Source organism: Ascaphus truei, chromosome 8, assembly GCF_040206685.1.
Source record: "Ascaphus truei isolate aAscTru1 chromosome 8, aAscTru1.hap1, whole genome shotgun sequence".
NCBI lineage: Eukaryota > Metazoa > Chordata > Amphibia > Anura > Ascaphidae > Ascaphus > Ascaphus truei.
In genome coordinates, this window is record NC_134490.1 from 27,867,577 (window position 1) to 27,883,909 (window position 16,333).

Consider the following 16,333-nt stretch of genomic DNA (forward strand, 5'->3'; position numbering starts at 1 on the left):
CCCCCGGTACGGATCAAAGCTGTATTTTTGTTCCTAAAACCTTAATTTTTACATACATGCAGTTTAATAACCTAGCTATCTATTTTTAACCCATGGCTTCATCTCCAGCAAATGTAGTGTAACACTTCAGAATTTCAACGTCATTGAAAGCATTGTCTTTACAATATTTTATATTGTATTAAGCCATGCCTGTGGTTTTAAATACTGTAAAGAGCTTTATTTTATTTAAGGTAGTTGTCTACAAAGTCTGTTACAGCGCTAGAATCTAATTTAGAAGTAATCGTGCTTTTTCCGCTTCCTTGTTTCACTGTTGAGTAGCCATCTTTTATCTTCGTTTAGTAAAATGAAAAGTTTAAGAATGTTTCATTTTCCAGCTGCAGATCTGACCGGATGCCAGTGTAATTAACTTCTTCTGTAAGGTGAAATGAAAATTTTGTGGATTCAAAAAAAAATAACAAAATCTGTCCACTATGATTTTAATCTGCAGTTATTTATTGCTTGTCTAACAGATTGAAATTGTTCCTTTACACTAGACCTGTGCAAAATTGGTTTATATTTGTCTGAAATCTATATATTTGTGGTTTTGATGTAAAGGTTTAGAAAGATATGTTTCAGAAAGCACTACTTAGCAATATGGATTGATAGCAATCGTTAATATATTGTGCTGCGGGAACAAAAAGAGGCCCTATCCGCTTTAAAATATAAAGCACATACAGGAAGTTTTCAGTGCTCTGGTGGCAACAACAACAAAAAAAAATAATTTTTCTACAAAGAATACTGTAATGAAACGGCAATTGGCAGATATGAGAAAAGTGGGTACACAAAGTGCATATACAGTATGTTGCTGGTCAAAGCGCACACACAAAACCGAAGGACATAAGGTAGAAAAAAGTTAGTCGTGTGTAGAAATACTTATCAGCCTAACGAAGCATCTCACCAACTATGTTCAGGGACCTTGCTTAATAGTCCCATACATGAGGAGTAATGAATTAAATAAACAGGGAAGGAGGGAGTGAACATAAACGGTGCAAACTAAGGGGTAGGGCTAAGTTACAGATCGATCCGTTCTCCTGTAATCGATTTGCTTGCTTAGGGTTATTTAATTCAGTTCTTGCACAGCATTGTGGGCAATGTAGTCCAGCAATATCATGTGACTGGGCAGTTACTAGATACAATTGATGCACTACTAGAGAGAGGACAGGGTTCGAGAGCCTATCAGAAGGGGAAGGGGCTGTGACTTTGGAAATGGTTTCTATAGAAACAAAAATGCTTCCTACATTAGAAACATTAAAAATGTCTTAAAAAAAATTAATATATATGTACCGTGTTAGCTGAGCTTAATAATCAAAAATGAATAGACGATACCGTTCTGTGGCTAACAAAATGCTTTTATTTGTGCGAGCTTTCGAGATTCAATGATCTTTTCTTCCGGCGATGTTACAATGGATAAAGCAAGAGAGGTTTTTACTTGGAAACAGTGCATCTTGGAATGTATCTGTGACTTAAGCCTATCCCTCCCCCTATGCAGTATGAAGTATGCGATTTAAGGTGTTAAATGGTCCCTGAATGTTAGTGATGTAAGTATGTGTATGTAAATATAAATTTGTAAAGCGCCCACAGTGTATACAGCGCTTTACAAAAGGCGTGTGTGTGCAGTTGGAGTATATACCAATAGTGTGGGTAGGTGTAGAAAAGTCCCCCCACCCTTCCCGTCTTTCTCTCCCCTCCATCTCACTCCCTCTTCCTCACTCCTCCCCCCCATCCCCCCCTTCCTGCCTCGTATGTATTTATCTCCGGGTTGCAGACCTGTCTAAGGCCTCGGCCAAGCTTCCCGCTGGCGTGCTGAGGCTCAGGGAAAGCGGGAGCTTTCCCTGGCCTTGCGGGTGCTTTCCCTGCGCGCGCTGTCAGGGGGCGGAGCGGGGCAGTGACGTCACGGAGCTGGTTCGCCCTCATTGGGTGAACCGCTCACGTGACTGGCCGTGTGCTCCGGCAAGCGGGGAAATTTTAAATTTCCCTTAGACCGCGGAAGCGTAGGCGAGCCCATACTAAAGCCGCTCTAATTGCGGCTGTAGGGGCTCAGTGCTGAGCGGGAGCGCGCCTCCGCCAGCAAGCAACAACCATGGACGAGGCCTAAGACATGCAAATGAGCACACCGTAATATTACCATTTGAGATGTTATGTATGTGTGTGTGTGTATATATAAGTATTTTCTCATAGTACAGAACTGATTTATTTTAAAAAACACCGATGTAGGATATTGCTTGAACTGCAGCTTTCAGGCCCGTTCCCAAATTAAAATAGAGGAAATGGTACTTCCCTGTCTCCTGTTTTGAAAGTGCTGGGTGACGAGTCCAAAAGGGTTGTCAAGTGAGTCCCCACATGATAGCCGTTCCAAACGCTAAGCTTGTTTTGAAGACTGTAAATTTAAAGTAATCTGCCATAACATAGGGAGGGGTGTCCTCCAAAGTTTAACTGCACTATTTTCACCTGCAGCGACAAGAGAAAATTATTGGTGAAGTTACCTGAATTACTTTCTGATTTTGTAGGGGGTTAAAATTGCCATCCAATAGGGAGCCACAACCGATGTTGCAGCTTCCTTTTTGCCCTCAGATTTGGCAGCCATTTTGTTAAACTGTTTATCAGTAAAGGTAAAATCCCATGATCTAAAATCACTGTACAAAGAAATATTTCTGATATTCTATATATATTTTAAGGACACGAGTGATGAGATGTTTGCTAACAATTGCATTACTTGGGTAACTCCGTGTTATAGATGCCATGGGGTAGGGCCGAATGATATGTAGTGCAGGAGCGGGCCAACTCCAGTCCTAGAGCCACCAACAGATCAGGTTTTCAGGTGATCCCTGCTTCAGCATAGGTTGCTCATTCAATGACTAAGCCACTGATTGAGCCACTTGTGCTGAAGGAGGGATATCCTGAAAACCTGATTTTTTTTTTTGGTGACCCTTGAGGACTGAAGTTGGCCGCCCCTGATATAGTGCCTATGTCATATGGGATCTGCTTGTTTTCAAGGTGATATTGCAATTTGTGCTGGGCGAGGACAACTCCCGTTTCGCCCTCCGTGACGCTGCGATCACGTGATTTCTCCCGAGGAGCGGTCACGTGATCGTGAAGTGCCGCTGTGGCACTCAAAGGAATAATGTATGCCAAGATTTAGTAACATTTGTAAAACTGTTTTTTAGTATGACATTTTCATATTGAAAAAGTCACTTTACTAGGCCTAACCAATTCTTTATGTTCAGGTCAGAGTTATCTTTACAATTGTATAAGATTTATTTTATATCCAGTTATATAGGAATATCAAGTTAATGTTTCGGATGTTTTAACGGTATTGTTCCTAAAATGATTAAAGACACCTGAAGGCCTGTGTTGTTCTGGACAAAAGGTGTATGTTTTCCAGAAAAATATTAATCTTATTGCAGAAAATAATTCGCACTGTTATTTGAATGAGAAACATATATCGGAATTGAAAGTCTAGTTTAAGTGTCATTTGTGTCTTGCGCATCAAAAATAAAAAATATTGAAACATTGTTACTGATTTGAAGGCCCTGTTCTAGTTCTTTATTCAGTGTCTTAGACATTTTATTCAAGGTAATTTTTCAGTGCCACCTACTGTACAAACGTTAAAGATCTTGTTTAAATATAATACAACTCTGAAATTTATGGTAGATTTAAGTGCAAGGAAGGGTTCTAATTTGAGTATATGAATAAATGTAAGAAAAAAACCCCAATGTGACTTACATTTAGAAGTCCGTTAATGTCATAACTCTCTAGTTTGTAATATAATGGGGGAGATTCTGTAAGATTCGATGAGGGTTATCGAAGCTCAATCCCGCGATTTACTGCCATTCAAGTCAAGGGCAGTTTAACACGGAATTGAATTATTAAGCTTGGTGAATCCTGCCCTAAGAGTATAGCATACATAATTTTTATAGTAACTACACTGGAAAATGGGCTGAGTTAGAGTACTGGGCAGCATACACGTTTGTAAGGTTGGTTGAGAAATGGCTATGAAACTTAAGTTTACTGCTATCATAAGCCATAACTGAGAAACGACTAACTTCAGTGTTATCCTACATGCTGTGCACTGCAGCAAAACAACCTGGGTACCATATCAGACACTAAACCTCCTAGATTTAGAATAGCTGTAAACCCCAAACATAAAAGAAGCTCCTTGTCATTAAAAGTGACTTGTTAATATTGCCTTGCGATGTGTTAAATGCAATGTATATGATTTGTTGCTGTTTATTATCATTGTTTTCTTCTATGCACTAATGCATTTTATAGTTCATTACAGCAAGGGTGAGCAACTGTATCATGTAAAAAAAAAAAAGGTCCCTATCACAAGAGGCATACCATTTCCTTCCTGTGCAACCAAAGTTCTGAATTAGAACAGATCCTTATACGTTTTTATAAGTGAAATAAACTGTGAAAGTATACTTCAATTTTTATTTTACTATTTTTATATAACAGATACACATTAATAAAGTTGGTGAGCTTAGCACAAAATGAAATCATCATCTTATAGTTTTTTTGTTGGTGTTTGTGTAGATCTCTATTCCATACTGGGTGCAGTGATGGATTCTTATTAGAATGAATTACTTACTAGAATAGGTTGGTGTCAACTTTAAAAGAACCCCTCAAGTGCTGTTAGGCTTGAAAAAGATTTGAAAAATTGACATAGCTATAAATCATAAATGCATGGAAAGTACATTCGCCCAATCCTCAGAAAAATGTAGTAGTCACTGGTAGTATCCAGCAACCATAATCATTGACTATACTTGGGATAATCCTCCATTTATATGTTCACTTCAGAAAAGTATAAAATTAGATGAATCTTGATGTTTCTCTGCCATAGTCGCATGCAGCTCTCATTTAGAGGTGTACCAATCGTCACGCAATTAGAAGAAAAGGCGCACAAAACACCTATAACGCAACACAATTTAATATGTATAGTATAAAACAACTTTTCTGTTCACGCAACCTCCTTACCTGCTCTCTGGCTTCGGCAGCGTCCTATGACGGCACGACGGTAAGTGACTCTGCGTCGCCTGAGAGCAGGTAAGAGAAGTTACAGAGGCCTCATGTCTCCCCCGGCATGTAATTTAAATGCCTTGGGGAAGAGTGCAGGGCCTCTTTACCCGCCGCCCCCCTAGAAAATCCAGCGCACCCCTGCAAAAGATGAGGTAAGTGCACACTTTTAAGGGAGATGTGGTGGTACACTGTCAAAGAAAGAAGGGAACCATACTTCCCTTAAGTATGCACTTACCTTGTCTTTTGAAGTATTGATTGGACAAATTGTGCCATTATTTTACTTAATGTTTTAATTGGTGTTAGGGTATATATATGCCAGCACTTCCTATTCCCATCATGCCCCTGATGAAGTGACTGACGTCACGAAATGTGTAGGGTGGTCTTTTTGCTCTGGCTTGGACGTGCATAATCCTCCCCCGTCTGTGCACTGCTGTTTCCTGACTGCTTTTCAGCTCCCAGAGCCTCACTGTTCTCTCGAGCGCTTCCCCTGTCCTCGCGCTGTGGTGTGACGTCACCGACACACCGTGCGACCTGCGGGCTTGTGCTTCCGGTGTCGGCGACTCCCCTAACAGCGTGAAGCCCTGGTTCCTCCTCGGGGTACCTCTCACCCACCTGGAAGGTCTGCGTGAGTGGCTACAGTGGTCGCCATTGAAGTGTGGACTCTTGGAAGCTGTGCTGCTGTGCTCCATCTCTGCAGAAGCTCTGGTCTGGATTCAAAGACAGTTGCTATGGGTTTTTATTCTTCAGCTCTGCTGTAAGTAGGATTTTAATTTTACTCCTACCGGATAATTAAACTTATTAGTGTCTTTAGCCCTACATTCATGTGTTTGTTGTTTTATTAATATTTTATTTAATTGCATTAAATTGGTGATTATCTCTTTGCCAATCTTTTCAGTATTTGTTTGTATATATTGGTTTTGTTTAGTTGCACTATGATCTTTTTCGTCTGTTTTTTATGTCTGTTTGTTTGTCTATGAGACTTCACTGAAGATTCCCCTTGGGACTCCATTCCATATACCTTTGGACTCTATTTGGTCAGTTTTATCTTTTCAATTTGGAGGCGCCGGCTTTTATGTTTTTTACTGTTTGTATTGGTTTGTGTACACCTTTTTTTGCCTAGGCAGCCCCCACTTTAAGTTTAAAGTGTACTTACGGTATGTGTGTCACTTATAGTGTCATTTATTTATATTCACTGCATTAGCGCTGTTTTCACTGCTTTTCCCTTTTATTGATTGGACCTAATAAAAGTTGAAACGCATTCATCTTTCACTGCAAACAAATGCGTTAGTGCCACATTAGAGTTAAATAGGTGGCTGGGGCTGGGATCAAACTCATTATTGTATATTCAAAACTTAAAATTTTAACCACTTCATCTGTATTTGGGTGTAACATTTCCCAAGTCACCAAAGGAAATGTTATGAATATCGAGAAGTCAAATCCTTGCAACACTGCCATATCTTCTCATTTGAGTTTTCTCTTTGCTGACGTTCTAAGCCCCTGAAAACATTTCATTTAGATTCCCTGAGACATAATTTTGCCTAGCACTGTGTTTAATACAGCAGTGATGTCATCTTACTGGAAGCCACTTATAGTCATGAACTGGTGGTATACAGAACTTTAGAGGTGTGAGTGGAAAGTCTGTATACATTTTCCTCCTCCAAAGAAGAAATAAAAAGTTATTACAACTGTTTCAGCATTAGAGCACACAGAGCTTTTATTTGCCATCACTCCTTTTTATCCCCCAGTAATACATTTTCCATTTCAATAAAAAAAATGCTACTTAATTTAAAAAAAATATGATTCTAGATTTAAAAATCTAATGTTGCTACTTGCGCCACTTATCGACAATGTTTCAGAGGAGTCGGGTACACCTAAGGCGCAGATCAATCAGGAAACTATGCGACGTGCGCGAGCGCACATTCGTCAGTCTTTGAGGCTAGTGGATGACAGTTGTCGCACTAGAAACTGCTTGTAGCGGCAAACTACAGCATTGACGCTGCGACATTTTGCCGCCACAACCCAAATTGAAATGTGGGGCTGCAGTCGCGTCACGTGAGCTGGTTCAGCCAGTAAAGGCGAACCAGCTCCGTGACTTGTTCGCCACGCACCCCAAACGCCGCAACCCAACTCCTGTAGTTTGAGCACAGATCGCTGGACTGCAGAAGCGTGCAGCGGAGGCGTGCGCGACGAGCCAGTCTGAGCTCGGCCTGAGGGATAGCGTATAATGAAAACAAAGTGAGATCCAAGCTAGGGTTACAAGAAAGCCCCTATTACAGTGCACTTACCCCATTAAGGTGGAAAAGAGACAGCATTTATGACTGGTGTTTATTCTTTAATGTAGGTATGTATATAGGGGAGAATCCAAGGGTCTCCAAAGATATTGAAGTCACAGATCTAGCTCGCAAAAAAAGTGGAAAAAAGTTATTCTTGCTCTCTCAGAGGGGAGAAAAGACGCAGAATCCAGAGAACTACACTAAATATTCAAATACCCTCAGTGAGATATAGAAAAGATAATGGTTATAGTGCTAATACAATCATTTGAGTGTCCAAAATGTCGCAGCTAACAAAGAGTAGACAGTTTTTTTTCCCCGTACTATATCAAATGCCAACCTCTAAAGAAGGAAAATCAATCCGCGCTCATGCTTCCTAAAATGTTGATCTTGAAATAGATCCACTCTCCCCTTTTGCTGCTGCTGTAATGTGAAGGCACCCCTCCTTCACCAAGGTCCGCTGTGGGAAGACTCTAACGGATGAACATGCAGAAAGAAGGCACAGAAGCGCACCAAGGGTCAAGATACATGTATTAAACACATAAAACAATTGCAAGTAGTAACTTACATGTATAATAAAATTAGTTCAGTAGAAGACAGTGCACGGACATCTGGCACAAGTAGATAGTAGACACGGGTAAACGCTGAGGCTCACGTATCAGTCCCACGCGCTGGGACCAACTGGCTCGGCAGTACTCAGAGTGGTACTTCCGGGTTGCGTCCTCTCGCGATACCCGTATGGAGTAGTCCACTGCAATCGCTGTGTCTCTACAGCTACAGCATTACTCCCATTTGGAGTTAGCAGGATGGAAATGGCTCAGAAGCTCCGTGGGGAAGCTGTAAGCTGGACAGCTGAGTGTCTGGATGTCTGTCTTTGCACTGAGTGAACTCCGCAACGCGTTTCACACACTCCGGTGCTTCATCAGGCAGTCTAAAAGCCTCTAAAAGTACAAAAATAAATAAAAGCAATAATTAAAACTAATGGGTACTGAGGGATAGAAAAACTAAACGATCCTTAAACGACGTGTGCTAGAAGAGAAAATATAAAATAAAGTATGTTGAAAATAAACCTTTAATGATACTAATAAACATTCCTAAGTGCGTAAACTGGCGCAACAAACAATTAAAAATACTATAAAAATAGGGAGAATGTGGGTATGTTCCAACTGAATCAAATGCCCAAGTCTAAAATTCAAAACAACCAAAAAGTAAAAGTAGTTGTTGCCAAGAGGTAGAAGAATTCATTAGTTCTTAAGCGGCGTGTGCTACAAAAGGAAAAAAATGCAGTTATTCCGATTATACATACAGTAGTTACATAGTAGATGAGGTTTAAAAAAAAGATGTCCATCAAGTTCAACCTATGCTAAGTTTAGACGACAGATACTTTATCCTATATTTGTATTTACAGTATATTGATTCAAAGGAAGGCAAACAAAACACCAGAGAAATATCATCTAATAGTATCTAATAAAGGGGAAAATAAATTATTTCCTGACTCCAAATTTTAGCAATCAGATTACATCATGGATCAACATCTTTCCTATGTTTAATTATTTGGTATATCCCTGTATAGCTTCCCTTTCTAAAAAGATGTCAAACTTTAAAAAAAAAAAAAAAAAAATGTTTTTTTTGAACATATCATTTTAGCTGCGCTTATTGTAAAGAACGCTTTCCTTTGTTGCTGGTGAAATCTCCTTTCTGCCAACCTTAAGAGATGACTCTGTGTCATTTGTACTGCCCTTGGGATGAATAGTTCTTTTGAAAGCTCCTTGTATTTTCCCCAAATATATTTGTATATAGTTATCATATACCCACTTAAACGCCTCTTTTCTAATGTAAACAAATCTAATTTATCTATCTAGCCTCTCATAAATCAGATTATCCATCCCCGTTATTAATTTGGTGGCTCTTCTCGGCACTTCCTCTAGTTTCATAATTTTCTATGGAGTGGTGCCCAAAATTGTACTCCATATTCAAGGTGTGGTCCTGCTAATGCTTTATAAAGGGGCATAATTATGTTTACTTCCCTTCATCCTTTGCCAATTTAATGCAAGATAACATCTTGTTTGCCTTTGCAGCTACTGCATGACTTTGGGCACTATTGCAAAGCCTGTTGTCTACAAGCACTCCTAAATCCTTCTCCATCAAGGATGCTCCACATTTACCCCCATTTAATTTGTACGTTGGCTGTTTATTCATGTTTTCCAAGTGCATACCCTTATACATATCAGTATTAAGCCTCATCTACCATTTACCTGCCCAAATTTCCAATCTGTCAAAGTCCTTCTGGAGAGAAATGACATCCTGTTCTTATTCTACTACCACAATTTAGTGTCATCAACAGCATTACCCTGGTCCAAATACCTACTTACCTCCTCAAAGAAACTATTAAGGTTTGTTTGGCACAACCTATCCTGCATAAATCCATGCTGATCACTACTAATTTTGTTTTCCATTAGGTATTCCTGAATATTATCCTGTATTAAATTACTTAAAGTATCCTGTATTTAAGTAGCTTCCCCACTATTGATGTCAGACTTACAGGTCTGTAATTCCCCGGTTGTGGTCTAGCTCCCTTTTTTAAATATAGGCACCACGTTTAGCGTATAGCAATCTTGTAGTACTGAGCCCGTGGAAATTGAGTCCTTGAAATATTACATGTAATAATGGTTTGGCAATTACTGAACTTGTCTCCATGAGAACTCTTGTATGTATGCCCTCGGGGCCATGTGCATTATTTACTTTAATTGTATGAAGCCGCCTATGAACTTCTTTCTCAGTTAACCAATTGTTAATGTAGAGGTTGTGGCTTCCTCCTGCAGCACTGCTATTGAAATTGATGCTTTCCTGGTAAACAGAGGCAAACAATGTATATACTTAATGCACAAGAGCTCACAAAGTGTGATACCTAGCTCTGGGGCACGGATCTAGTCCGTATCCAGTTATAGCCCCCTAGTTCAAATGTGCCACTATAACAAGCTTAATCAAGGGCATCAGACATGTAGTAGTGAGAAAACAAACAAAGGTGGCAGAGGGGAGGAAGGGGTTAATGTGCATACTATTCACGACAATTTTGACAACTTTTTGAATTTGTTTAGTGTTAGGCTTATTCTGACATGCTGGACCTTCCATTTAGGGGTCCCGCAATATCAGACACATCAGACCATTGTTACTTTCTATGGCTGTACGAATCTAAGCACTAGTGAGTTCTCATTCAACTGTTATATACTCTGTATAGCATTTAAGTATATACATGTGCATGGTCAGTCCACCGTTACCTGTATCTACTTTACAGGGTTTTTAACTCTATCATTGCTGGACTAGGGGGTTAATTATTGTGTTTATGTGAGCTTCTCTCTGCTATTTAGCAGATTGGTTAGATCCTCTCCCTCCCCCTAGGTTTCAGTTTTAGTATTGTGGATTTTTGTCTGTCTTGTGTGTTTTGTCACCATTGTCAGTTGTTTTTGGTTTCAACGGTTTTGACATCTATTTTAATTAGTATTAATAAAGTATTATACTTTTAAGTTACTCACCATTACATCATCATACACAACGAGTGCTGTCCATAGGGTGTCTTTGTCTCCTAGTATTAATTCAGTCCCCCCCCCCCCTTTTTTTGCACCGTTGTTGACGTTACTCTACTACATAATACAGGCTGATGCGAGGGTCTCCATCCCCTTCCCTTACTTTTGTATCATTACCATTTTACCATTTAGTAGTGGGATCATATATGTATTAGGGTGTCCACTAAAAGGATACTGGGACAAACAATTGCTCCAAATTGAGTGCAGATGGATCCACACTTTACAGACCCAGAGTCCTATGAGGTTAAATTTTAAGGTTTTCCATTTGCTTCCTTTTTGTAAATGTATCCTTTAATTCTTCTTTTAATGTCACACATACATTGGTGTGTTTTAGAGCCACGGCTTCATGTCAATGACCCCTGGTTCTAATTCTGTATTTAAAAAAAAAAAAAAAGAGGGGGGACGACTGGATTGCTCCTTTTTAAAGGGTAACATAGTCAAGATGAACATCTGTAGTTATTATAGGTACGTATATAGGTATTATGTTCTGAATGGCATAGCGTATGCAACAATACTTGCAGTTTCTTCAGCACGCAGGATGGTTGGAGCGGTGAAAGGGTGCAAATCATGAATGTAGAAACCTTATTCACATTGTACTAGATAAACACCATCCTCCCTTTGTCTATGTATTTAACCTCCGAGTAACACGTCTCGTGCATTCGAAGCCAGCATTTTGCAGAATTATGCCAGGCCTAGAACAGCAGTTTCTTTTGCACGCACTATGTATAGAGAAAAAAGACACACTAAAATGACTTTATATTAGGAGGGGTGGGGATCGGATACATTGACTTTAAGCAATGCGCGTCACAAATTAATTCCCATTATAATTTGCTGCAAAGATCCCACTGTTAATGCATTTTTCGTATTTCAGCTTTTGTTCATTTTAAATATTGAATTACAATCCCACTTGATGGGTCATATTACTGAGTGCCATTTACCTGTGCCCTAGTTTTAAACACAAAGAAACAGTGTAAAGTTCTTCATATATGTTTATGCAATGAGTATTATAGATAACTTCATTAGAAATGTTACATATTTGTGGTTGGAAAACCTTCTTTTTTTTTTTTTTTTTGCACCACTTTCACTTATCTCTGATCAAACTGGGAAGGTGTATTAAAGATTAATGTTATAAGTTTAACAAGATTGTTACAAAGATTCACCTTAAAATTCTATATTTTATGACCCGAAAATTTGAATACTCGTTTTTAAAAGGTGTTGATTCTTATACCCCCTATTTAAAACTGAGCTACTTGATTTCTGTTGAAATCACAAATTGAATGTGCTATTCAAACTGTCTGAGGTAAGAGTGATCTTTTGCTGCAGAACATGCTCTAGGTTTTCGGCTAAATTATTTTCAGTTTAAGATTAGAATAAATACATTTTGCACTGCTAGAGCTAGGTTCACCTATGGTAGATGTATCCAATACAGTGGATTAACACTGCTGCTGTAGTACAGTACCTTGTGAATGAGACCCTGCTTTTTTGTAATTTGTTTTCCAAAAACCTGTTAAGCTGAGGCAACTATAAAAATAGGACAAGTTCCATTAAATCCCTGCGTGTTTAAAGTTTATTCAACTTCTTTAAGAGCAGCATACTAATATGGAGTTGATGGGTAAGTGCAGGCTGAGATATTTACTCTTAAACATTCAAATGCCATCCTGCCCTGCTTGAGATTGTTATAGTGTATTCAATTCAGGATCTTGGAAATTGAGTTGCATTTTACACACAGGTTTCATTATTATGGGCATCGAAAATGCAAACCCAGAAACGCCACAAAACCAAAGGCGCGATATCGTGGGAGTAGTGTTGGAGGTAGTTATCTGACAATTCTACAAAATCTAGGGCAGATTCAAATTGAGATTCATGTGATGGGTGATAGTGTCCTCGAGGGGAAAGCGATACATAAATGGTGCGCATGGTATCGACATCAACAACTTTATCAGTAAAAACAGTCAAATGTGTACTCATTTTGTACACTGTTTTTAAAACATAAAAGGCAACAAGTGTCAATAACAGTCTCCCAAGTCCTTAAACACGCCGCGGTTTCACCGCCTCCGCAGGTTTGCAGCGTCTGTAATAGATGCACTGCAGCTTCCGATTGTGCGTTCAAACGGAACCGTTCAGGAACTGGAACTACGTCTTACGATCTCTTCTTGTGCAGTCGTTCTGAAGTTTGTGTTTGTATTTTCGGTACTCCGCGCTCTCCTTTGGAGAAAACTACACACCGAGGATCCTAGGAGACGGTTCCTATATTTTCTGTGTTTTGAGTTGAGGATTACCCCAAATTATTCATGTAATTGTTTGAACTTAATAGCATAATGTAATGTATTTCACTGTTACACTTGGTTTTGTGATTACTGTGTATTTTATGACAATATTAAGAGCACACAATTGTGTTCACTGATATTATTGTTTGCCCGTGTGCCAACACCTAAATATATTTTATTTCGCTGGTTTTGTGGGTAGTGCCAACTGAAACATACTTTGTGGTACCATTTTAGGGCATGCTAGGCATTACATGGTTGCTAAAAACAAAATGGTTGGTTGGTATTTTTACCGTGCGGTCTTTACTTGCACTTTGCAACACTGTTTTTATTTTTAAAATCTGATGCTTCGTTCAAGAGATGTAAGCATTTAAAATATTAAGTATTTGGGAGGTCAAAATGGAGCTTTCACCAGCGCCCAATAGTTCTCTTCCATTCCTCAGCCAGCCAGATCACGTTCAGCGGTCCATAAGAAAACACAATATCCTATTAAGGAATGTTGGGTTTGGACCTGTATGGGATATATTGCTCGGGAATGCTGGGTAATGTGCTTAATGCTGCATGCCTTCACAATCCAGAGGTGCATCCAAGGAACGAAATGTTTCATGAAAATCCTGCTCTCGCTGATACCAGATGTTTTTTGTGAGGTTGTTTGTTCTGTTTTAATTATTAAGATCTCTCTCCCTCCACCCCTCCCCCCCCAAACAATCCCCACCCCCCCTTTTTTTCCCCCTCTCTCATAAGACCTGGCCAGCACGGCCAATACTTTATTACAAATGTTGATGCCTGATTGTTAAAAGGTTTGTTATAATTAAGGAATGTTGGGTTTGGACCTGTATTTGGTATATTGTTCGAGAACTCGAGGATTGAAATATAACTTAAGGTCTTTTAACCTCCCCCTCTCCTCCCCCCCCCTCCTCTCACCTCCCCCCTCTCCTCCCCCCCCCCTCCTCTCCCATCCCCGCCCCGACGGGTGAGAGTCTAATAAGGGTACATATAAGGCGCTAGGTATTATGTTTAATGCTGCAGGCCCCCACAATCCAGAGGTGCACCTAAGGAACGAAATATTTCCTGAAAATCCTGCTTTCGCTGATACCAGACGTTTTTTTTTGTGATGTTGTTTGTTCTGTTTTAATTAAGATCCCTCCCTCACCCCCCCCCCCCTAAGGAGTCTCCCCATTCCTGTAATTAAGTGTGTCTCATAAGGGGGTTCGATTTGCTGAATATGTTATTGTTAAGATTGCTCGGGTCTGACATGAGATATACTTGGATATCTGTTAAAAATGCATAAGTGACCCAAGGTGCTTTCCTTCCTCCTCCCCCTCCCCCTCTCCCTCTCCCCATACTTTCCCCCATCTGACCAGCACGGCCAATATTCTATTACGAATGCCGCTGCCTGGCTGTTTAAAGATTTATGTTATAATTACGGAATGTTGGTTTTTGACCTATACACAGAGTTTCGCTCGGGAAATCTAGGGTTGAAAGGTGACTTAAGGCTTGGTACCTCCCTACCCTCCATTTACAACAGATGGGAAAGGTGAACTACTGATTATTTCTGAGGGTCTGGACCCGCCTGTCCCTTCCAGTCGTCGTTATCGAAGTTACCCCCAGAGGGCCTTAAGCCTGGACTAAGTCGTTAGTTAGACTGGTCGTATCTTTGTTTTCACTGTCTATCCTGGACCTGATTTTTCCACTCTTTTACCAGCTGGAGCTGTCCCAGCTGGTCCTCTCTTTCCTCCCCCCCCCCCCTCCCCTTCCCACCCTCCCTGTCGGCCTCCATCCTCAACCAACCGAAACCGATCATCTCACAAACACTCCTGAAGATATCATTGGAGTTGCCTGGTATAGTCCACTATGGATGAGGAATCATGCCCTCCCTAGTGGGAAAAGGGAGGTCTCATACTTCTGGGTAACTCCTGAAATCCATGGCTAGTCAATCCACAATTAAGGTAATCTCCCTAAATGTGAAAGGTTTGCAAAATAATAGGAAACGAAGACTGGCCCTTCAAGAAATGAGAACACACAATCTCCCCAAGAAAATGGGCAAATGCCATATGACATAGCTGCGATGTTATGGGAGTGACATACACCATGGTGTAGTAGCTACATCAGGGGGAATCCAAATTGACATGTTCTGTAGTTTGTATGCAATATGTTGAATGTAAATCGTCTTTGTATTAAGCTGTGGCGATTTTATTTTCGTGTTTTTTTTTTATATATGTATATTGTATATGTATATTGTGTATGTGTGTATATATATATATATATATATATATATATATAATGTATATATGTGTATATATGTATTTATGTATTTATGTTTTGTTAATGATAATTAAGGATTGTATCTTTTTTGTGTTTTAAAAAAAAAAATCTTCTCATTTTACCTTTAGTATAATGACAAAGAGGAGGTTGTTTTATGGATGAACACAGTGGGACCGTATCATAATCGGCAAGAGACCTACAAGTACTTCTCTCTACCATTCTGTGTTGGGACCAAGAAAAGTATTAGCCACTATCACGAAACATTGGGAGAAGCTCTTCAAGGAGTTGAATTAGAATTTAGTGGTCTAGATATTAGATTTAAGGGTGAGTATATAACATGCATTGTTTTAACAATTATATTGTATATTTGAATAGAAGTCAATATTTGTATTGTACTTTTAAATGTTTACAAGGAAAACTTTGTATAGTACACCTTAGGTTCTATGTTATAATATATGTACATATATCAGCTATATAAATGTCTTTTTTAACATGTCACAGACCTGTGGATATGTGTTAATTTTACACACACAACCTCCCCCTCCCCCCCCCCCCAAAGTGTGTGTGTCTCTCCTTTGGAGTGCTACTGGGTTTGTAATGTATACAACAAAGACGAGAGACCCAATGCCATATTTAGTATGCCAAATTAATTTGTACATTACTATTTCATCAACATTCTTTCCTCATAATTATTGGTAATTTAGTTCAAAACTTTGGCCAAAATATTTTAAGCCTACAACCAGTGACTTGTAGTTGAAATGATGTATGTTTTAGTTTCATTTTGGCACACATGGCAGATGTTTTATTTATTTATTTTTCTGTAGGTAACTGAGATTTTTTTTCTTTCTCATTTAAATAATATTTCCCCAAAAATATTTTCAAAGTAAAAGCTTTA

General features: G+C 39.4%; 1 protein-coding gene across 1 annotated transcript in view; it reads left to right on the forward strand.

The window, feature by feature from the left end:
• Nucleotides 1-16,333, forward strand: part of TM9SF3 (transmembrane 9 superfamily member 3) — a 41,635-nt gene that overhangs the window by 6,271 nt on the left and 19,031 nt on the right. Inside the window, exon 2 of the mRNA XM_075611009.1 lies at nt 15,567-15,762. Within this exon, the coding sequence (XP_075467124.1) occupies nt 15,567-15,762 (196 nt within the window). The remainder of the gene's footprint in view (nt 1-15,566; nt 15,763-16,333) is intronic.